General features: G+C 51.1%; 8 protein-coding genes across 8 annotated transcripts; 4 read left to right on the top strand and 4 right to left on the bottom strand.

The window, feature by feature from the left end:
- Window positions 1-538: 538 nt before the first annotated feature.
- N7473_001919 (uncharacterized protein) lies at window positions 539-1,783 on the bottom strand (the record flags this gene model as incomplete). Its single annotated transcript, XM_057147859.1, has 1 exon — window positions 539-1,783. The coding sequence occupies one exon, from the start codon at window positions 1,781-1,783 to the stop codon at window positions 539-541; it is 1,245 nt and encodes a 414-aa protein (XP_057011513.1).
- Window positions 1,784-2,409: 626 nt separating this feature from the next.
- On the bottom strand, window positions 2,410-5,425 carry N7473_001918 (metal cation transporter MSC2; the record flags this gene model as incomplete). Its single annotated transcript, XM_057147858.1, has 4 exons — window positions 2,410-3,459; window positions 3,512-3,730; window positions 3,781-4,947; window positions 4,998-5,425. The coding sequence occupies 4 exons, from the start codon at window positions 5,423-5,425 to the stop codon at window positions 2,607-2,609; spliced, it is 2,667 nt and encodes an 888-aa protein (XP_057011512.1). The 3' UTR covers window positions 2,410-2,606.
- A 661-nt stretch (window positions 5,426-6,086) lies between these two features.
- On the top strand, window positions 6,087-7,587 carry N7473_001917 (chitobiosyldiphosphodolichol beta-1,4 mannosyltransferase; the record flags this gene model as incomplete). Its single annotated transcript, XM_057147857.1, has 3 exons — window positions 6,087-6,321; window positions 6,391-6,587; window positions 6,646-7,587. 3 exons carry the CDS (start codon window positions 6,087-6,089, stop codon window positions 7,585-7,587), a joined length of 1,374 nt encoding a protein of 457 aa, XP_057011511.1.
- A 136-nt stretch (window positions 7,588-7,723) lies between these two features.
- N7473_001916 (uncharacterized protein) lies at window positions 7,724-10,116 on the bottom strand (the record flags this gene model as incomplete). The annotated part of the gene is made up of 5 exons (XM_057147856.1): window positions 7,724-7,920; window positions 7,980-8,732; window positions 8,789-8,972; window positions 9,029-9,946; window positions 10,009-10,116. 5 exons carry the CDS (start codon window positions 10,114-10,116, stop codon window positions 7,724-7,726), a joined length of 2,160 nt encoding a protein of 719 aa, XP_057011510.1.
- A 256-nt stretch (window positions 10,117-10,372) lies between these two features.
- On the bottom strand, window positions 10,373-12,130 carry N7473_001915 (thiolase family protein). The gene is made up of 3 exons (XM_057147855.1): window positions 11,937-12,130; window positions 10,909-11,853; window positions 10,373-10,835 (listed from the first exon to the last, which is right to left on the bottom strand). The coding sequence occupies exons 1-3, from the start codon at window positions 12,087-12,089 to the stop codon at window positions 10,635-10,637; spliced, it is 1,299 nt and encodes a 432-aa protein (XP_057011509.1). The 5' UTR covers window positions 12,090-12,130; the 3' UTR covers window positions 10,373-10,634.
- Window positions 12,131-13,123: 993 nt separating this feature from the next.
- Window positions 13,124-13,938, top strand: ubc2 (E2 ubiquitin-conjugating protein RAD6; the record flags this gene model as incomplete). Its single annotated transcript, XM_057147854.1, has 4 exons — window positions 13,124-13,165; window positions 13,376-13,440; window positions 13,511-13,735; window positions 13,815-13,938. The coding sequence occupies 4 exons, from the start codon at window positions 13,124-13,126 to the stop codon at window positions 13,936-13,938; spliced, it is 456 nt and encodes a 151-aa protein (XP_057011508.1).
- Window positions 13,939-14,517: 579 nt separating this feature from the next.
- On the top strand, window positions 14,518-18,239 carry N7473_001913 (putative kinesin family protein (KinA)). The gene is made up of 5 exons (XM_057147853.1): window positions 14,518-14,728; window positions 14,781-14,806; window positions 14,880-14,974; window positions 15,043-17,468; window positions 17,541-18,239. Exons 1-5 carry the CDS (start codon window positions 14,724-14,726, stop codon window positions 17,767-17,769), a joined length of 2,781 nt encoding a protein of 926 aa, XP_057011507.1. The 5' UTR covers window positions 14,518-14,723; the 3' UTR covers window positions 17,770-18,239.
- A 370-nt stretch (window positions 18,240-18,609) lies between these two features.
- N7473_001912 (uncharacterized protein) lies at window positions 18,610-20,427 on the top strand (the record flags this gene model as incomplete). Its single annotated transcript, XM_057147852.1, has 1 exon — window positions 18,610-20,427. One exon carries the CDS (start codon window positions 18,610-18,612, stop codon window positions 20,425-20,427), a length of 1,818 nt encoding a protein of 605 aa, XP_057011506.1.
- Between the last annotated feature and the right edge of the window lie 2,038 nt (window positions 20,428-22,465).

Genomic DNA, 22,465 nt, shown 5'->3' with positions numbered 1-22,465 from the left:
GGCAAGCAGATGAAGTTGCGGCCCATGACTGTCGCAGCTGAAGACCGTGATTGAAGACACTGGGCGCCCCGAGATCAAGGTCCAAGATGCGCCTCCTTTGGCTAAAAAGGCTGCCGGCCAGCGAATGTGTCGGGCAATCACACTCTCCTCCTCTCCCTGGATAGAGAGTAAGATTCCCAGTCGTGTTGGCTTGGGTCAGCACTTCTAGCGAGCCTGCCCACCATGAGATATCTTTCAACAAAGTCTCCCGTGTTTGTTTGACACCGAGTCTCACCTATTGTGGGCCTCGATACTCAAAAAGGTACATTTCTGCTAAGCAAGTAGCAGATATGATTCTGCATACCTGACTATGAATTGCCCTACCTTTCATGATCATCATGGAAATCCTGTACATTACACCTCCATCTCTTCTTTTTGTATATTTGAACCTCAAATTGCCATCATACATCAATACAATGGAAGTACTACCTCACTACTTGAACGACAGTTTTCTCCTACTCAGAACACCACCATAACCCCAGCCTGACCACCTCATCTCTCAAATCCTCGCCCTCTCCACAGCACGCTTATAAATCTGTCGAATCCGCTTCTTATTAACCTCCTCAATCTCCCACTGATCCGCCCGCAAGCTCAGCGGCCCACCTACTTGTTTCAACCAATACGACCGTCCACAATCAAACAACCAATTCCTCGACGCAACCTGCACCAACTCAGCCAAAAAGCACTGCGGCGCACTCCGATCTTCGGTGAAAACCACCCGTGGAAGATCACGACGAATCGCCGGCGGAGCATTTGAAATGGCAATGTCCAGGTACTCGTCAAATGTGAGCGGGTGGTATAATTCCGACCCAATTTGGACGATTCCCGTTGTACGCGCTACCGCGTGTAGGAGACATGCATTTGCGACGAAGTCCACGGGGATTTCGTCGAGGATGTTTGTGCCGCTTTTGTAGCCTTCTGCTGCGCGCCAGACCTGCGTGGCACCTCGGTCGGCCATGAAATATTGGAAGAATTTGTTCATGGGCGTGGAATTCTCCAGGCCGTAGAGTGGGTAGGGATGGCGGAGGGCCTGGCCGAAGATCGTTGGGCGGAGAAGTAAGATCGGTAGAAGGGGGTAGCGCTTCGGAAGGAGTCGTTCCATTAGATACTTGGCGTAAGCGTATGTCGACGAGAATCGATTCGTGTATGGGGATTGATCTAGTGATAGCACCGATGCTAATTCGTCCTCCGGATCATGGTCAGAGAGTGTATATCGTCGTTCGAGAACGGGTCCATCGGGTAGGAAACTATTTGCATAGGCGGTTGATATCTGAATCAAGAGTTTCAGGCGTCGGAATTGTGAAGCGATACGTGCCATCTCCAGCGATGGGAGACAGTTATTCTCGATCGCATCGTGAACGGTGGCATCCAGGGTGATTTTGGCAGCGGTGTGAATGACGAGGGTAACCTTATTCCGCAATTTTTCTAGAATAGCGGGTTGAATGCCGAAATCGACTGCTTGGATGTCGCCGATGACGAATTCTACTTTCTTCGAGGCAAGGATGGCTTTTGTGTGGTCGGGCATGGCTTTCCTCCATTTTTCAATTGCTTGTTCTGGTGTCCCGCGGATTAATGCGTATATCCTGCGTGTGGGAAGTTGGAGGGATAGTTTGTATAATAGACAGCCTCCTAATGAGCCGGTGCTTCCGGTGAGAAAGACTGTTTGTACTTCAAAGATGTTTGCGTATCCTTCCCGCATGATCCGGTCGACATGGGATGGCCTCGGGGCTGGGAGTGATGACATGCTGCGGATTTGAGATACTAAAGGCTGTGAGATGTTGTGTTCGTCTTTCGAATTTCACTAGAAGCTCGGAGTGCTTGGGTATACCATGATAGATATTGGATATCATGTATAGGTCTCGGAGATAGGTTGGTCATGCAATCCTATTAAGCACCGATGATGGTTGGTAGGACAAGTATTTGCCGCGACTGTCGGACGTATTGTATCAAGCCCTCCCGATATGTTCCAGCTAGATAAGTGCCTATCGAGGGTTAGCTGCGGATTAAAACTGCTTGAGATATAAATAGAGTATAATGTCTTGCCTTCACTTTGATATCTCAAGGCAAATTGAAAGTTATCTCCTTCGCAAGAGGATCGCAAACATGTGCGGAACGAGGCTTCGTTGGATCTGTACGACTAGGCAGAGATTTTCAGTCCGCGAGATAATTGAGATCCGGGCTGGACTGATTGCCAACGTAGGGATAGCCAGAACTTCTTCTGGCGATCTGCAGGGGAAGGCGGCTCATGCCGATGACTAGAAAAACAGGTAGCACGGATGCAACATTCAGGCCAGGAACACTGGTGTGAGTGAAGGTTACGGGTGATACAGGTAGATATTGAAGAGTGTTCGATAGAAGACAGTTGTCGTATGTAGCATTTCTTGAAATATGTGTTATCTGCTGCTGATTGGTGAGCCTGATGGGCAAGCCAATTCCAATGCCCCGTTTTATACATGATATGGGGATGGAGACAGCCGGGTTGGCCAGGAAGACAGAAATGAGCCGAGTATGGAACCCTATAAGCCAACGGGGTCTGAATTGGCTCCTAGGAGTTTGCCTTGTACCACTCAGGGGCTTTTGCTTCCACCCCCGCACCAGCAACGGCCATCTCCATCGCGTTCCACTTGGACAACGATATCCATATCCTTTTCGCGAAGGTATTTCACTGTCCGCTGACGGACATCCTCGAGGTCCGCGCCACGAGAAGCAACCACGTGAATGACTCCGAGGACCTTCTGGTTCTTGCGTTCATGCGCATGGTCATGGTCGTGATCGTGCCCGTGGTCATGACTGTGGCCATGATCATGTCCATGGCCGTGGCTGTGGTCGTGATGGCTATGGCTATGGCTGTGGTCCTGGCCGTGACTATGATCACAGCCGCCATGGCCAGAGTTATCATGAGCATGGTCATGACCTGAAGACGAGGAACTGGTATCGTCAAGCCAGAATTTGGGCACAGTGTAGCTCACAACCCCGCGTAGAGTACTCACGCCGGCCAGGGTTTCACGAACATTATACTCGGTATCCGCCGGTAAAGTTAAAAGTAAAGTTTTGGCCGTGCTACTGACCAGCGGTACGGCCGAGGCAAAGATCAAAATAGCGATGAAGCATGAAGCCAAGGGGTCATAGCCTGACCATCCTGAATAGTGCACGAGAATGGTCGAGATCACCACAGCCACCGAGCCCAATGTATCGGCAAGAATATGCAGGAAAATGCCATGCATGTTCTCATTTCCATGAGAGTGGTCATGGCCATGGTCGTGACCATGATGGTGGTGTCCGTGCTCGAAGCTGAAAATGCCGACCAGGTTGACGAGCAGGCCCGCTACACTGACAGCTAGCAATTCACCGATACGATGCATTTGGCTTCCGGAAGACAACCGCTCCACCGCTTCATAGATAATCTCCACGCTAATAATCCTGTTTATTGTCAGAACTTGAATATTTTGACTCTTTGACCGAGGGTACTCACATGAGGAAAATGCCATTGGCAAACCCAGACAAGGTGTCCACCTTGCCATAGCCATATGGAAACCGCGCATTTGGTGGCCATTTACTCATGACAGCAGCGCAAAGTCCAACAACGAGAGCAAGGCAATCGAAGAACATGTGGATACTATCACTGAGCAGACCGAGAGAGCCGGTGACAAAGCCGTAGGATAGCTGAACAAGCATAAATGTAAAATTCAGGCTAAAAAAGATTAGTACTAAAATAGAGAGCCTATTGCATATATAACGTACCACATGAAGTAGAAGATGCTGCGAGAATCTTTCTCCTTGAGAATGCTATGCAAAAGGGGATAATCTTCGCTGCGATGGAGTAGCCACTTTGTGACGCGAGTAGTTTCTGTGCTTCCATGGGAATGTCCATGGTGGTGGTTATGGGCGTGGGTGTGCGAATGCGCATCAAGGCGTAGCTGGCTGTCATCCATTCTAGCAGCGAAGAAGGAGACGCCAGCGAGAATACCGCGTGCGGCATAAATAAACAAGAAATCATCCTTGGTATGGAGTGAGCAGAGGAGAGCCGCCGTCGCAGTGCTGACAGCGAGACCGAATTTATCACCGGAACGAAGCCCCGAGGGAAACCAAAGCATCATAGACAGCGCGAAGGATAGCGCAGCCGGCAAAATGTAGATCAGCTCCCGCGTACTGAATGGCAAGCCACGAGAGACGATTAAAGTCAAAGCAGCCAGAGAAGCTCCAGTGATGAGCGCGAGAGGTGCGTCAGTCGTAATGACGACAGATGATTGGCCTGCATCTGAGGCCTTGCTGTGCTGAGCCATAGACTCAGCAACGAGCCCCGGCTCTGGAATAGGTCCCTGACGACGAAGCGTCGGGAACGGAGGAGGAAGAACAAAGACCGATACCAAAAGTGCCGCATAACCCAGAAAGGGCGAGGAATCCCACGGCTGGTTCATACCAAGGAAGCTCAAAAGCACCGCTGTAACCAAAAGGGCAATGGTGAAACGCTTCTTGCTATATCGCTCCGAGGTCCCGCTTTGAAAGGTCGTGCTGGCCGCGCTTGGCAGGCCAGAACTTGTTGCAAGAAGAAGTGCGAAGGCTACCAAGAAGCCTCCAACCTTGAATGCAGCATAGATTGGCAATCCAACAGAGAAGATCTGCTGTAAAGCCAATTGGGCTGTCTTCGCATTGGCTGCTGGCAATTTTATGGTTGAGGAGGTGCCCATGGACCCACTTTGTTGGTGATTCTTCCTCACGATCTGACCACACCCGAACGCAAGTAGGGTCATGGCGGTCATGAGCCCAACCTTTGATCCGACCTGCCCAACTGACGCAATTGGTGGTGTTGTGGAGTTTTCTGGAATGTCCACGGTCGCGCAGCTCCGAGAATACCAAGACAAGGCAATCCAAGGCAATGCGATAAGGGAGCCGGTATATATTTCATGTCTAGAATTTGACGTTAGCTATCACTCGGTGACCAAGAGTTGTCCGCCTACATCAGCTTGGCTTGATGCCCCGCTTGCGCTAGCGAGGCTGAGCTGTGAGAATGGCCATGGGTATGGTCGTGCTTGTGTTCGTGGTCATGCCCGTGAGCATGCGTATGCGTATGCGACGCATCGTGGTGGATCGAGGACGCGGTATGGGTGTGGTGATGGTGCCCAATCGAGTGGGAGGAAACCGAATGGTTATGATGAGACACGGATGGCTGTGAGGCATGACTATACGAATAGCTCGCACTCACAGCGCCGGTCGGCTCGGATTGTGGTGGGCTGCTGGCACTGGAATGTCCCAGCGACGAAGGTGGCGGTTGCGCCCAGCGAGCAGATCGATTGTGACCATGTCCTCGACCACGGCTGTGGCCGTGTGAATGTCCCGTAGGTGGAGCAGCGATATCCGCAATCGAGGGCAACGCCCCCGCTGACATTGTCTCCTTGTGTGTTGGATGCGCAGGTGGGCAAGGGAATCGAGCGGCGGCGAACAGGACGGACAGGGGCGACGCCAAGAACCTGGGGAGCGTAGCGGAGCCAAGAAAGCTCAAATCGGGCAGTTCAGTGTTGAAGAAGCACACAGCATCGCGCAGAGAGGGTCAATTGAGGGGAGTGGGGCAAGCACTGATCTGTCACTGAGCGAACGAAGGAACGGGGGGCAACAAGGAAAGGAGGTCACGGAGTCGCGCAGTAGTTTGTGGAGAGTTGCGCTGAGGCCCTCGACACCTCCGGGGGGCAAGTGATAGCGTTCATTACGATAGTGTAACGTTAATACGATAAGTACCACTGATAACCGCCCTCTTGGATTGACACAACATACCAGAAAGGCATGAAAAGATAGTGAATAATTCACTATAGCTAACTAAGACAACTTTGTACCACAACGCTTGGATTTTCATTCCTCCAGCATAGGCACATCCTCCAGAATAGTCTAATGTCTACTGATATACTCCGTACATTACGTTACAACCTTATACAGGCCCTATCATCAGCTCCCACGTGACACTTATCACTCTCCGATAAGCAACGCGCCATCACTTTTGGACACGCGAACAACCTCGGCCGAACTGGTGGATTCACTGGATTGGTCTCCCCAAGATGATCGACTCACTCATCACCATCGCCTTCGTCTTGTCCAGTGCATTGACGGTGGTGATTCTACTGCTCCCCTCGCAGTATGTCCCACCTCGATCATCGACAGGACAGGCGGAGAAGGAGAAGCCCACCGTACAGATCCTCGTCTTGGGAGATATTGGACGGAGTCCGCGCATGCAATACCATGCCTTGAGTATTGCTAGGAATGGGGGGAAGGTGGTTATAATTGGATATAAAGGTAAGATTCGCTATCAATGTACCTTGTTAATAACTATGTAGCTAATTGGCTTCTTGCCTCGCTGAATAGAATCCGACCCCCACCCTGATATCGTATCCAATCCTAATATCACCATCGTTCCCTTGCGTCCTCATCCGGCTATCCTACAGACCAGTAATAAACTTCTGTTTATGATGTTTGGACCATTGAAGGTTCTCTTCCAGGTCGCTTGTCTCTGGCAATGCCTTGCGTACACGACCGCTCCGGCGCGGTGGATTATCGTGCAGGTAGGTCGATATCTAGCTACAGTCAGGATAGTATGGAGCCGTTGCTTACGCTTAGTAGAATCCACCTTCTATTCCTACGTTGGCCGTGACCTCCGTGTCATGCTTCTTACGGCAAACACGGCTCATTATTGATTGGCATAATTTTGGATACTCGATTCTGGCACTCAAGCTAGGTGACACACACCCTCTGGTTAAGCTATCGACCTGGTATGAAAAGACTTTCGGCCGCTCAGCTTCAGCCCACCTCTGTGTAACAGATGCGATGGGTCGGGTTCTGAAGAAGGACTTCCAGCTTCAGGCGCCCATCTTGTCATTGCACGATCGACCAGCGAGTCACTTTAACCCCATTACCAGCTCCAACGAGCGCACCGAGTTCCTTACGACTCTGCCAGAGACAGGGTCTGTTCGCCCATTGTTGAAATCAGGTGCCGTTCGTGTCCTGGTGAGCTCCACATCCTGGACTGCCGATGAGGACTTTTCTGTCCTCATTGAGGCTTTGGTGAAGTATTCCGAACTCGCCGTGGCCCAACCACACCTTCCAGATATTCTAGCCATCATCACTGGAAAGGGTCCGCAAAAGGAAATGTATTTGAAGCAAATCGCGACCTTGGAAGCAGCGGGAAAACTTCAAAGAGTCACCATTCGAACCGCATGGTTGACCGTGCCAGACTATGCGCGACTCTTGGCATCAGCATCTCTAGGTGTCAGCCTGCACAACAGTAGTAGCGGTGTTGACCTCCCAATGAAGGTTGTGGATATGTTTGGTGCGGGACTTCCGGTTGTTGGCTGGAGTCGATTTGAAGCCTGGCCGGAGCTGGTAACCGAAGGTGTCAACGGGATGGGCTTCGGAAGCTCGGGGGAGCTAACCGATCAGTTGGTTGAGCTGTTCGGTGACAATCAAAAACTAGATCGCCTGCGGGCAGGTGCCCAAAAAGAAAGCTTGCGTCGATGGGATGACGAGTGGGATCCCATTGCAGGAGCATTGCTTGGCTTGACATAGATGATACCAGAGACGAATGAATCTGTATGCATAAAGCTTGCCGGAGCGAATTATCCTGTCGGTTGAGAGCGATTTGACCAATTCATGTTGGATGATCCTTGCTCTGTATTGCATCCAGAGTAAATGACGGCAAAATTTAGATGCTCGCCTGGAATTTGCCCCCGCAATATAGGCACGTATCAAAAGCCTCAAAGAGATTCCTGAAAAGGGGGCAAAGGCTGCCTCCGTGTATTCCAGCCACCGTTTCTTCGTTGATGTACTCAGTCCGACATCGAGAGCAGTACTTGGATAATCCGGGTTCTTGAATGGCCAGGAAGCTCAGTCCACAACGCACTAGAGATGAATCAAGTCAGTTCGAATTCGTGTTTGGGAGACTTGGTTGTGCAACATACTAAAGAGATGGCCCTCTGCGCATTGGGCTTCACCGGCTGAGACCCATGCAATCCCGGCATCGCAAATCTCGCATCTTTCAAACATATGAGCTCCCGGGCCACTAAGCTGTTCTATAGACTTGGCAGATAATGTCGGAGATTCTTCATCACATCTGGCAATCTCCTCGCTCAGGTCTGCGCCTGTCAGGACTGCGAGTCGTTGTAACGACTCCCGGGCATGAGATCGGATAGCAGAGCCCTTTTGATCAACAATGGCGCAGCAAACTGAGGCATAGATAAGCCTCTGACTCTCTGGGTCTTGTTCGGCCGTTCCATCCATGCTGGACAGCAAATACGATATCACTGCCTCACGCTGATCTGCCCGGGACCATGACTCGGTAGCCGAGGTAATCGGAGCGAGAAGTGTATGTATGTCGGGGGAGTAATTTGGATCCTCAGAGGCAAATGCGAGGACGGATCTTTCATCGGATGTAACCCGATATTCGATCATATCTGTTGGATGCCTCGAAAAGAGCACGGCAACCACACCACGATAGGAAGCCAGTCCCCAGACTCGGGCGACGCTCTGTCCTCCCAAATCGCGGTCCAGGTCAAACTGTTCGAGACGGTCCTCGACGACTGTGCTCCATTGAGGTTTTCTCGGGCTAGTTTCTGTTCCAGGTCCATCCAGGTTAAGAACGATCCCTACCGCACTCATTGTGCCCAGATGAAGGCTCAACGCTCCGCTCTTCTCATCGTACAAAGTAGTCATTCCTAAAATAGAGCAACAATCAGATATCTATTTGGTCGATTCGGATAACATTACTGACCCGAGATTGGTTCCAGGTATCTTCTTGGGCCTTCACCACTCTCTTCGGCGAGAAGAGATAAAGGCCACTCCTGGGCATCGACTTCATCCGGACTCGCACTGCCATCGTAAACAGCTCGCGGGATGGACACGGTTAAAAATCCCACACTGGAAGGGGCTACAAGTGTAATCGCAGCTGGCTCGTTCTAGAATGGATCCAAGATTAGTGAGTGTGTATTATTTCTGATCGGATCCAACATACGGTAGAAGCCCATTTGAATGGGCCATTCACAGGACGGGAGGTCCATTCCGAGGCGATTGGGCCCAATGGATGATCCGAAAGTCTTGCTCTTGCTTCATAGTGGGGGATATCACCATCAACCCGGTCAGATGCATGCAATGTCACCGTCGTCTTGAAAATTCGTAGCTGCGTCCCGAATACCGCAGCAATCATTGCGGTAGCAGTGTAGACACTATCTTCACCTTTTTGTGATAATTGAAGCCACGGACCACAGGAGACCGATAATACCCTCGATTTGGATTGAAGGGCACTCCTAAGAAGCGATCCATGGCAGGGTTGCGGATAACGTTCTTGGTCATCCTCCATCGAGTACAGTGCCAATTTGGCGATTGAGTAGGGTACAGAGGAGCTTTTCCCGTTCACCAACCTCTTAACACGTAGCAGAATGGCTTCATTAGCATCGTTAGTGACGATGAGTAGGTGCACACCCCAGCGGGCCTCGGGCTCGGGTGCTAAACCCGAGTTGAGGGACGGTGCAAGTAGAGGTTGACACCATTGAAATGATCGAATATTGGATCTTCGCAGTTCCGAGCCACTAAGCTGCGCCGGGGCTGTAGGATCGAGATGGAAAATATGGTTCACGATGGCGACTCTTGTCCACTGGCGCTGGGTGCCAGTTGGCTCCCACAGAGATAACAAGAGATTAGATGTCAACACCGCCAGCACACTTCGGCGAAAAGAGGCCAGACCTGGTGGTGACCAAGCAACACCCACTACCGTACTGGTGGACTGCTCCGCTGCGATTGAGAAGTCATCCCGATTCTGGGGTGCGATGACCTGCCACTCGGCAAGGGTGAAGAGATTGACGCGGATACGAGTAATGTTCCACTCATCTTGATTTTGAGGTGCAGATGACTCTGTATTGGATTTCTTTGGTGTCTGTAGGCCTGTTAGTCTCTCGTTGCTCACCGAGTATCGATCTCTCTAGACTCTCGACATACCAGGATCTGGACATACTCGCCCGCGGCAATGGCAAGGTCGCCATCTGCTGACCAGGAGAGGGCGTCGAAACAGGAGGGGGAGAAGGGTAAATCCACCAGGCTCAGCATCGCGCTGAATTCAAATCATCAGTTTCATGCACTGTTCACATTTGTATCTTTGATGGTTGAGGTGTAAGGAAATGTTCAGTGCAAAGCGTGCTGGTTCCGCGCGTGTTGAACCCACCCGATCGGGACTAGCGCCATTCCTGACAGTATTACTTGTGAAGTTTGAACCAACAATCAATTCGAAATTAACGAGTAATCAGTTACCAAATAGGTTTTTATGTCCTGAAACACTTGGTGCTTAAATATAGTTACTTTCCGCTCTATCCAATACCTCCTGTATTGAAGCTAAAGAATCCTTGGAAAGTGTCGAGGACCGTCTTTAGATCTCCTTCTAGCTGACTATTATAGAAACGGTGAAATCTAAAAGGTTCTGATATTTTTCTTGTTGGAACCTAGATACTTCAATTTGATCACAAGAGGCTCGCCATAATATATACAAGGGGGGTAGAGACACTATACTCAGTGTCAAGATGCGAGGGTATCATGAAGATGTCGATGACTTCGTCCGACGTAAGACCTTTTTAGTCCACGCGGTCCAGCTTCTGCACAACCATTGCGGTCGCTGCGCCGCCACCATTGCAAATGGCAGCCACACCATACTCACCAGGCTGGAGCTGGTGGAGGAGGGTGACGAGGATACGGGAACCGGAGCTACCCAGAGCATGGCCAAGGGAAATGGCACCGCCCAGCAGGTTGACCCGAGCGTCTTGGAGACCAAGGATCTAGTCGGAAAGATGTGAGTCAGTACCAGTTTTACAGGTGTCAGAATCGGTTGAGGGGTCAGTGATCTCTTACCTTCTCGTTGGCCTTGATCACGGCGGCAAAGGCCTCGTTGAACTCCCACACAGCCACCTGGTCCGCGGTGATACCCGCACGCTCCAAAGCGATGGGAACAGCCTTGGCCGGAGCCACGGGGAAGTCAACGGGGTCGATCGCAGCATCGGCCGAGGACACGATACGTGCCAGCGCGCGACCACCGCCACCAAACTCCCGAGCCAGAGCCTTGTTACCCAGAACCAGGGCGGAGGCGCCATCGTTCATAGTGGAGGCGTTGCCGGCAGTCACCGTGCCGGTTCCGTCACGCAGGAAAGCAGGCTTCAATGTGGTCAACTTGTCAATGCGCAAGTTCTCGTAGCCCTCATCCCGTTCGATGATGGTCTCGCCCTTCTTACCCTTGACAGTCACTGGGGCAATCTCATCGGCGAACTTGTTCTCCTTCCACGCCTGCTGGGCCCGCTCGTAGGAGCGAATGGCATACTCGTCCTGGTCCTTCCGCGAGATATCGTACTTCTTGGCTGTTTGCTCGGCGCAGATACCCATGTGGAACTGGTTGTAGACATCCCAGAGGCCATCCTTGATCAGACCGTCCTCCAGCTTGATCTCACCGAAGGGAGGCAGCTGGCTGGAACGGGGCATGTAGTACGGCACTCGGGTCATGTTCTCCATACCACCGGCGACCTGGGCCTCGGCCAAACCCAACTGAATGTTCTGGGCTGCCAACACAACGGCCTTCAGACCGGAAGCGCACACCTTGTTCACAGTCATGGACTCGACACTTGAGGGCAGGCCGGCGAACATGGACGCCTGGCGGGCGGGAGCCTGGCCGACCGATCCTTGCAGGACATTTCCCATATACACATCGGTAATTTTCTCCACGGGGATGTTGGACTTGCTCAGAGCGGACTTGATGGCGACCGCACCGAGCTGGGGAGCCGAGACGGAGGCGAAGGAGCCATTGAACTATAGGTAGAAGAAATGAGTGAGTATGTGGCGAATAACTGAGAGCCGCTGTTGCCGGCCCTCTCTCATCGAGAGAATCTTACCTTGGCAGTTGGTGTACGAGAGGCACTGAGAATGTATGCATCCTGAATCTCCTTCAACGCCGGGCGGGCGGAGCTGAAGTGTCGCTGAGCGCGGAATGCGGGGATGGCGCCTCGCGTAGGGAGACGGGCAGACAGCCCTGCGGCGTTGATCATGATGTTAAGGAGTGAGGTGAGTCGGACGGTCGATTTCAAAGATTAATGAATTCTCGAGGACGAGGAGAGAAGTAAGAAGGTCGGAAGGCGAGTGTGGCATGTAGATAAGCAGCATACCAGCCCGCCTCTTTACCCGCTGGCGAGCCGCCTGTAACCGCTGAGCCGAGGCTGAAACTGTCCATCCACATGATATCATTGGCCTCCGAAATGGAAGTACATAGTCTAACATAAACATCGGGAATAGAACTGGGGACTAGTTGACGCTTACTCAAAGTGAAGTGAGAGATATTTCAACAGTAATCTATAGAAATTCATCCGCTACTTGATGATATTTATATCGTTAAGACAACTGATTTCTTGAAGACCTCTTCCACACGCCGCCCATATATACATCCGATCGCGATCTATATAGTTCGCTCATTCTCCGGTCTTGAGAAGTGGTGAATTTACCACTCGACTCAATACAGATGAGTTTGTTAGGTGTTGAGTACAAAAAATATACTGTCTATCTCAGCACCAAAACGTTTACAGGTAGGTGACAATGAATCCGAGGCAAGTCAGTCCCAATATATTTCCTCTTGAGAATCCAAGTCAGACTAGGAAGTTCTGGAATCGACCAGTCGTCAGCCATCAGTCAGCCAGTTGAAACCAAAACTCAGATTGGTTTCGCATTTCAGCCCTAGGACAAGAATAAGGTTCTGACACTTTTTATTTCTTTTGGCATCCAACGATCTGAGCCCTAGACAATTGACAGTCAAAGAGGCTGGGCCTGTCACCTGACTGGAGGCTTCGGACTTTTTCCGCGCGTCGGCATGATTCGGAGAGTTTATCCGGATGTGATCCGAGCCCAATTGGGACAGTTAGCCCGGCTCCCCTCCTCCCACCTTTCCAGTCACCGTTAGTCGCCTCGTGCACCAACATCTTCCAGCTTCCTTCCAACTGCTTCCAGTATTCTCCTGGTTGCTTGCGTCCTACTTCTTCAGCTCGTACCAGCGCCCTATATCTATCCCGCCTCATCCACAATCAATATCATCATGTCGACCTCTGCGCGCCGCCGTTTGATGCGGGACTTCAAGGTACGTCCGATGGCAACGCAATGAACTTGGAGCTCTAGCGCTTGGAATCAATTCGAACCATCTCCTGGCTCGGATGATATACCCTTCCAGGACTTTGAAGCGACCGTCCCTGAACGGACTCCTACCTCTGTTCCTTCTTGCCGCGCAATCCCCGAAGGTCCTCTGGGAAGGTTATTTGCCCCTCCACTAACCACAAGCTTCTGATTACAGCGCATGCAAACCGATCCCCCAGCTGGTGTTTCCGCATCACCAGTTGCCGATAATGTCATGACTTGGTATGTCCAGATCGGCCTCCTAAGCCTTGGCTTTCGATATCGTTGGTGCCGTTGGCTGATGAAGTTACAGGAATGCCGTCATTATCGGCCCCGCCGACACTCCCTTCGAGGATGGTACATTCCGCCTGGTGATGAACTTCGAGGAGCAATATCCCAACAAGCCCCCGGGCGTCAAGTTCATTAGCCAGATGTTCCATCCCAACGTCTATGGAACCGGCGAGCTCTGTCTCGATATTCTCCAGAACCGCTGGAGCCCCACATACGATGTGGCTGCTATCCTGACGAGTATCCAGAGGTACGAGCTTGCAAGGATGCCTTTTTATGTTGCAGTGGAAAATAGCAAGATACTGACATTGGATGGGATTTTCTTCTAGTCTCCTCAACGACCCCAACACCTCCTCCCCGGCGAACGTGGAAGCCTCAAACCTGTACAAGGATAACCGCAAGGAATACATCAAGCGGGTGCGAGAGACTGTGGAAAAGAGCTGGGAGGATTGAAAAGAAAACCATCGTCTCACAACTTGGTTCTCAAGCTACGCTCAGAGCCAGTCCGTCTCGGCTCATCAACGAAATGACTCGGGCAAATTGGGGGTCAAATATCAAATCTGGGCCGGTTGATCTGCACAGCGTGGGGTTTAGGCGCATGGTTTCTGTTTTCGAGGTTATTCTCGTGCTATTTCTTTTCTTTGAATCCTCCCCGTTCCTTTTCTCAAATCTGTTATGTCCTCAATGACTCCCCTCGTGCATTTGTCAACTTCTGTTTCCACTTCGTTCCATAGCCTCAATGCATTAGCCTACACTATGCGTACTATGAGCCTGATCAAGGCATTCTTCATAATAATGATAATGTAGCTAATAGAAAGCAACAAAGCTTCAAGACAAGAAAAGGGTCTAGCAAACGGCGGGTAGATAGAGTAAAAGAAGCGCGCATGACTAGTGCGTGCGCTTACGCGCATAGTCGCAGTCCCGCACGTCCCAAGCAATTTAGTTTGAGGCGGTCGGCCAAACGTCCCAAACGGGGGCGTGTCAACAAATCCATTCCGACCTCGACCTCCGACCGTTTCACTCCTTATTCGTCCAAAATCGTCGTGCTGGGCTGCGCTCCTGTACTTTCTATCTTTCAAGAAATTCTATTCTACCGCCTTCTGGACGTGCGCACACGCACACGTGCAGACCCCTGACCCTGGACCCTCCAGCCAGCGTGAAACACCTCGACCCCCGGGATTTATCTGCCCCTCTTTGGGGTCTGCCTTGACCCAGGAGAGCGCCTGTGAACTGCAAATATGGCGTGAGTTTCCCCGAGAGAGTTTTTTCAGGGCACTACTGACTACAAAATATAGGTCCTCGGGGTCCAACACCATTAAGGGTAGGCGCACGCACAATGTGGAGGAGAGCCCCGATAGACACACCGACAGAGCCCAACTAACCACGCAATACAGTGGTTGCCAGATTCCGTCCCCAGAACAAGGTTGAATTGGGCTCCGGTGGTAAGCCGGTTGTCGAGTTCGAGAGTGAGGAGTCATGTATTATCAACGTGAGTGGAAGATGGAGGGCTGCGGGGACGTGGGAACCACGGAGTTGGGCTAACAAGCACATATCTAGTCAAATGAGGGCGCCGGCTCCTTTACCTTCGATCGTGTATTTCCTATGGACACGGCCCAGGCCGATATCTTCGACTTCTCGATTCGCCCTACCGTTGACGATATTTTGAATGGTTATAATGGAACGGTGTTTGCGTACGGTCAGACCGGTGCGGGAAAGTCGTACACGATGATGGGTTCCGATATTGATGACGACGTGGGCAAGGGTGTGATTCCGCGCATTGTCGAACAAATCTTCGCCAGTATCCTGACGAGTCCGAGCAACATTGAATACACCGTGCGGGTCAGTTATATGGAGATCTACATGGAGCGGATTCGCGATTTGCTCGTCCCGCAAAACGACAACCTGCCGGTTCACGAGGAGAAATCCCGTGGTGTCTACGTCAAGGGATTGCTCGAAGTGTATGTTTCCAGCGTGCAAGAGGTCTACGAAGTCATGCGCCGGGGTGGAAATGCTCGAGCGGTGGCCGCAACCAACATGAACCAGGAGTCTTCTCGTTCGCACTCGATCTTTGTCATTACCGTCAGCCAGAAGAATGTCGAGACGGGTTCTGCCAAGAGTGGCCAGCTCTTCTTGGTGGATTTGGCTGGTAGTGAGAAGGTTGGCAAGACAGGCGCCAGTGGTCAGACTTTGGAGGAAGCCAAGAAGATCAACAAGAGTTTGAGTGCGCTCGGCATGGTCATCAACGCCCTTACCGATGGCAAATCGAGTCACGTCCCTTACCGTGACTCTAAGCTCACCCGTATTCTGCAGGAGTCTCTGGGTGGTAACTCTCGAACCACCCTGATTATCAACTGTTCGCCCAGCAGCTACAATGACGCAGAAACCATCTCCACTTTGCGCTTCGGTGTTCGTGCCAAGGCCATTAAGAACAAGGCCAAGGTCAATGCTGAGCTCAGCCCTGCCGAGCTTAAGCAGCTTTTGCGCAAGGCCCAGACTCAGGTGACCAGCTACGAGAGCTATATCTCTGCGCTGGAAGGCGAAGTCAACTTGTGGCGTGGTGGAGACAGCGTTCCCAAAGACCACTGGACCCCAGCCCGGGGGAATGAGATCGTGAACGCTGCCAAGGCCGAAGCCCGTGGGCCTCGACCTGGCACCCCATCCCGTCTGCAGGAGACTGCTCGCTCGGACACGCCAAGGCCCGACTCTCGTGTGGGCGATCGCTCCAGCACACCCAGCCTGGTGCTGGAGAAAGATGAGCGCGAAGAGTTCCTCCGTCGGGAGAATGAATTGCAGGACCAGATCGCCGAAAAGGAAACCCATATCGCCAATGTCGAGCGTAGTCTTCGTGATGTGCGAGAGGAGTTGAAGTCGTTGAAGGAGAATGCGGGAAGCTCGGTCAAGGACAACGAGCGTCTGGGTGCCGAAGTAAACGAACTTCGCATGCAGTTGGAGAAGGTGTCGTATGAGAGCAAGGAGGCGGGCATCACCATGGATGGCCTTCGGGAAGCCAATGCTGAGCTGACCGGCGAGTTGGATGAGGTGAAGCAGCAGCTTCTTGATGTCCGCATGAAGGCCAAGGAGACCACAGCGGCGCTGGATGAGAAGGAAAAGAAGAAGGCGGAGAAGATGGCCAAGATGATGGCTGGCTTCGATCTTGGTGACGACCTGTTCTCCACGAACGAGCGCAAGTTGCAGGGTCTGATTTCACAGGTCAAATCTCTTCACGAAGTGAGCGCGGCCGGGGAGACAATCGCGCCTGATGATCTTCTTGAGTTGCAAACTGGTCTCTTGGAAACGCAAGGATTCATTCGACAGGCTGAACTCACCATGAATGACCGAGGTGAATCCGGCGTGGCGCAGGATAGCCGTTACGCGGAGCTGTTGAAGGAGTTTGATGACTTACTGCGTGACTACGAGGAACTTCTGACCCGCAGCGTGGGTGAAGGTGATGTTGACGAGATTTTCCAACGCGTGGAGAAGGTCTTCGATCGCCGAAAGGAGGCTGAGACGGCCGCTATCGCACACCTCCAAGCTCAGATTACCCAGAAGGACGAGGAACTGAACAAGATGCGCCAATCGGTACCCGAAAACAAGACCGGAAACTCGACCTACCGCGCTGCTGCCGATGATCTGGAGCAGCGGATTGCCGAATTTGATGCCATGAAGAAGTCCCTCATGCGTGATCTCCAGAACCGTTGCGAGCGGGTGGTCGAGCTTGAAATCTCCCTGGATGACGCACGCGAGCAGTACAACAACGTGCTGCGTTCGTCTAACAGCCGTGCTCAACAGAAGAAGATGGCCTTCCTGGAACGTAACCTGGAGCAGTTGACGTCTGTCCAGCGCCAGCTGGTGGAGCAGAACAGCCTGTTTAAGAAGGAGGTTGCTATTGCAGAGCGGAAGCTGCTTGCACGCAACGATCGCATTGCCAGTCTCGAGGGTTTGCTCCAGGAGAGCCAGGAGAAGTTGACCCAGGCCAACCACCGGTACGTTGATTTCTATTCTGCTCCCCAGTCTCCGTGCTTGAATCACCGCTGATCTGACTGACCCTTTCTTAGATTCGAAGCCCAACTCACCGCCGTCAAGGAGCGCCTCGAGGCTGCGAAGCAGGGCTCCACTCGAGGTCTCCCAGATGGCAATGGGAGTTTCAGCTTTGGCGGATCGCGCATCGCCAAGCCACTGCGTGGCGGGGGCGGGTCGGACGGGCCGGCGAATGCGAACGTCGCGGGCGTGCAATCGCAGGAGGCATCGGGCAAGCGCTCGAGCTGGTTCTTCGACCGTAAATGATCCCGCTACTCCCTCGGAAGGATGCTCGTCTGTGGCGATGCTCCTCTTGAAACTCGACGGCTGTCTGCCGTGGACCCCAGACCTCTTTCAGTTTGTTCTCCTGTCGCTGGCCTTCGGCTCAACCTGATATCTATCCTAACGCCATCCCACGAGTCTCATCTATTTCCGTTCATTTTCTTGTTTCATTCACTTTGTGTGTCTCTATTTGTGTTGTGATGTCTATGCCGATTCTTTCTCGCTTTTCTTCTTGCCTCTTTCAATTCTAGTACATTAGATCACGCCCTGTATGCGGGGAGAAGGGGGGAAGTTTGTGGATCTTGCTGATACCCTTTGTACATCAAACCCAGATAGATATTGCAGCGGAGCAGTCGTCTATCTTAACGGTAGTCTACGGCTGTGATGGCATGATTCAATTTTCTGATCATTGGTGGCGGCAGAGTAAATGTTGGATGTAATTACATAGTTACGAGATTTTTGATGTCCTGATGTCTTTACTTTCTATCATTCCTTTTTCTACTAACGTTTGTCTAACCCAAACTAATCTAGGGTGTTAGACTTCTCCGGTATCACCTCAGCACTACTCGTCACATCTCCAGGTAAATGGACCAACCATTGTGGTCATTTTCCCTGTTTAAGCCCGCCAACGTCATTGGCGTGCGGCTCTTGTGCGGCTGAAAAAAGAGCCCCAGATCCCTCGTATTACCCGGTGGGGGCGAAGAGAAGAAGCCTGGTGGATTTTCTTTTCCCTTTTTCAGCCCAGGACACATCTTATTCCCTTAGTCTCTTGGCCTTTTCCCCAAGTACGAAGGACCACCCCCTCCATCGCTCTAAACGGGTGGGATGGAGTCCAAAACTCCACAGCCAGAGAAGGGGGAATCGTTGCTGGTCGCCTCGCTGGCCGAGTTGGACCATGTCGATGAGACGCTCCTTGTCCAAACATTGCAAGACTCAATCGGTGACAATATTCGTGTGCAACTATGGCATCCTCCCAAGCTCGGCTTGCCCCAGCCATTCTACGATAATAAAGGACGGCGGGATAGTAAGGCCAATATCTACGGTCTAGCTGTTCTGGCTCATCGAGATGGCAAGACTGGCTTCCTGGTTGCAGATAGATTGACCAAGCGACAACTCAAAGGTGATCCACGGCCGGGAGAGAGTTCGTTACTCTCGGTTGTGATGGTTGGTATTCGATCACCTTCCAAGACGTCGAGAACGCACGCCGATCATGCAGAAAGCGAAACGACCGAGCACATTCGTGTCATTGCGAAGCGGCACACAATCAAAATTACAGATTCAGCGGCAGTACTGAGTCTCCTTGATAAATTTGAGCTTTCCTACACGTTTCTTGGAGGACATAGCATCGATATCACGACCCGATTATGTGACTATGGCCTCGAACTTCATGATCCGGATCATACAGTATTCATTCCTGATACCGCGATAACAACGGGACGTGAAGCCTTCGAACAAGAGACCAAGGCCGCACTACTAGAATCTACACCCTTGCCGGCTGAGTTGGTCGCCAGTATTGTCTCGCGCTTGGATCATCGCAGTAAACCTGATTCTGGTTCCATGGGGGTTCAGTCAGAGAACCTAGTCATATTCCTCACTTTTCCTACAACGGAAGACGAGTTGGATTCAACGCAGTCAAGCCTACAGCGGGAGGTACAAAGGTGTTTAGAAAGAAGGACTACAAGTCCCGCGAAAAGGAAGAGAGAAGAGAGCCAGCCAGATATAAGAGTTCAATTGATCCCTTGGGAGCAGAAATCCCAGGCGACACGAAGAGATCTGGAGTATCATTGGAAAGAAAGGCATGACCGCTCTCTCTGTCCTTTGAATTACTTACTTGTACCCATCACACCATCCCGCCAGGCTCTTGCTCTAGGGGATGCTCAATTCGGGTCAATCTATCATGGTAACGATGGATTTGTTTTGATGGCACGCAACACTCTTGACCAAATGGTAAAAACCAAAGTCAATCACTTGAATGGTCGTCTGAGCGAGGTTGCACAGCCACAAGAGGATTTAAAAAAGGGTAACTTACCCGACTCAAGCCAAGTGGAGTTTTTGATTGGACCCGATGAACCTTTCTATTACAATCCTCCCCTGTGGGAGCCGGTAAATGGAGAAGGGCTAATATCGATTGCCGTCTTCTACTTGACCAACAAACTCTCCATTGATCAAATCCGCGCATTGAAAACAGAATTACTCATGGATAACACACAACTCGACGGTCAAAAAGCGTGTTGCTTTGTACCCTGGGAAGACGGCCATACAACTACGCTTGACGGAACGATCGACGATATTTGGCGAATATTCTGGGAAATGCGACGGTGCACATCCTGTCAAATGCCGATCTTCTTCATCGACGAACAGTCCGGCATCGATCAAACCATTCTCATGGTAGATACGGATCATTATATTTGGCAACACGATGATGAACGGGCGACGGAACTTCTGAAAGACGTGGAAGATGCTTCTACCAAGGGTCTTTTATATGGCCGTATCAAAGGGCGTGATGCCCATGATGGACATGTCAATTTGAGTATGGGGAATTTGAATTTTGATGAGTTTTTGGAATCTTGTGGATTGGATCAGGAACATCGGTATCCTCGTCCGGGCTGGCCTGGGCATGGGATATTGGAAAATGAGGAATGATTGGATGGGCTATGATAGGAGCTCGAAGTCCTCGATTGGTAGCACCCGATTTCGCCTTCTATGCAGCAAACATGGAGATGCTCTTTGAATATAACACATTGTGTAACACGAGATCAAAGGATTCGGGGTACTACGCTCCGTTGACATACCTCTCTTAGTAGAAGAGCGACGTGCACTGCATGCGCATGAAGGTGCATCCATACTGCAGGCAGCACAGGGCAGATCAATGAAGGCTCGTGCCTGCGAGGGCGGCCACATGTATATCAGTTACTAGATCAATCTTACCTCTCTGTATGCATAGTAAATTTCTGGTTGAATACCGTAAAATTCAATTATGCAGTGCTAATGCAGGATGGGGCTATCACTCCCCAATGACAGGGAGTGTAGATGCTCCTACTACACTGTGCTCGGTGCTATTCCAGTAAAATGGAATGAGGAGATTTGCAAGTTAATTGGAATACATGCAAAACTGAAATGCGATATTTTTGATCATTACCGCCGCTTCTCGTTGGCTGTTTTGCAGTAGCTTGATATGAAGCAACGATGAAGATCCGAGTAAAATCCACCATGCCTACCTCACCAGCTCTGTAAATATACAGAGTCTTTTGGGAGTATCGGACATGGTTTGAGATATGCTCTACAAAATGACGAGCTATTTCCGGTTTGATTCCCTTGTAGATAAAGAGTAGTTATTCTATGAGAAAAAAAATAACATATTAAGTTTCCTCTGAATCAAAGTCTAATCCGACAGCCAGGTACCAACGAGGCGGCCTTGACCTATTTGCACGATGCATCTGCATCTGCATCTGCCCATCTCCAACTAATCGAATTCATTGGAACAAGAAAATCATCAGTCAAAACTAAATCCCTCTACCATCATGTGCATGAAGTTCTTAATAGCGCCATTTTTTTCAGCCAGCCACATCCCAATCAAATCTGATACTGCAGCACCAGGGTGTCAAAGCCCGGGCCTCCATCCCACCGTGTGTATGTATAAAATCCCAAGTGATCCCTCGGATCAATATCAGAATACAGCATTTCCTGAAATATTAGACAAAGGCTTTCGTATTCCCCCAAGTACCTTGCCAGACAAACAACGATGACAGTTACATCGCAAACAAGCCTAGTGAACGCTTTCCCATCCCTCCCTCCCTATCCAGAGGATAGTGAAGCCAAGCAAAGCGAGGTCCTCACCTTCGATGAGCTTGAGCCCTCAAAATCACAATCCCTTGATGAGAGCGCAGGTCCCGCTGCACCTGGGGATACTATTGCGGTGACGGCGAAAGTCTATGCCCCTCCCCATCTTCTCCCGATTTCACCCTACCCTCTAGGATGCCAACAAAATCACTTAATCTCCAATGCACCAGCTACCACACTACTATTATGCCCTCCACAGAGGCTGGTAAGCTGTCAATCAGGAACTCCGTGTTGACTCCGGCTGGCTTACATTTCCCCGCGCGATGGGCGGTTCTGACAGCGTGGCGATAATCCTCTAGAAGAACTACTCCACATCCAAGATTGGCTGAGCCACTGATAGATGATGGTTCGACCTTTTTCAAGGAGACAGCTGTTGCCTACGCATTGCATTCCGTCGTACCGAGCGTGTCGTGACCTTCAACCAGGTCTTGAACAACGCTTGGACCGATGAGATTCGGTACAATTTCCCAGCGGATCTGGTGGGCTGGAAGGGAAATAACCTTGAACATTACCTATGAGAAAGGAGTATTTTTGGGCACATTCAATGATGTGGGGGCGAAATTAGCTTGGGGGGCGGCTGCGGATTCGTTAGAGTACAGGGCGGAGCATGCCAGTGATGTGATTTTTAGGGACTGGGTGACCGCGCAATATTCTTGGGATGCGAGTATAATCGATGCCTCGGGTGAGATCAAGCACTAGCTTTTACAATGCAGACTTGATATTTGTGCACATCAATTTCTCGAACAGGTGCAACCTGAACGAGTTTGTGACAAGCGTGGGACCGAGGAACGAATCCATAGAGAGAGAGAGAGAGAGAGAGAGAGAGGTTGACTAAAGTTGG

The sequence above is a fragment of the Penicillium subrubescens genome, assembly GCF_028828155.1.
Source record: "Penicillium subrubescens strain IBT 31985 chromosome Unknown utg000002l_segment0_segment0, whole genome shotgun sequence".
NCBI classification, from domain to species: domain Eukaryota; kingdom Fungi; phylum Ascomycota; class Eurotiomycetes; order Eurotiales; family Aspergillaceae; genus Penicillium; species Penicillium subrubescens.
Note: the sequence above shows the minus strand (reverse complement) of the source record. Positions and strands in the feature narration are given on the sequence as shown.

Coding starts and splice junctions, on each gene's coding strand:
- N7473_001915 (XM_057147855.1), bottom strand. CDS start 12,089: ATGATCAACGCCGCAGGGCTGTCTGCCCGTCTCCCTACGCGAGGCGCC. Junction 11,854..11,936: donor CTCGTACACCAACTGCCAAG/GTAAGATTCTCT, acceptor TTCTACCTATAG/TTCAATGGCTCCTTCGCCTC. Junction 10,836..10,908: donor TGATCAAGGCCAACGAGAAG/GTAAGAGATCAC, acceptor CTTTCCGACTAG/ATCCTTGGTCTCCAAGACGC.
- N7473_001913 (XM_057147853.1), top strand. Junction 14,807..14,879: donor GGGGTCCAACACCATTAAGG/GTAGGCGCACGC, acceptor CACGCAATACAG/TGGTTGCCAGATTCCGTCCC. Junction 17,469..17,540: donor TTGACCCAGGCCAACCACCG/GTACGTTGATTT, acceptor ACCCTTTCTTAG/ATTCGAAGCCCAACTCACCG.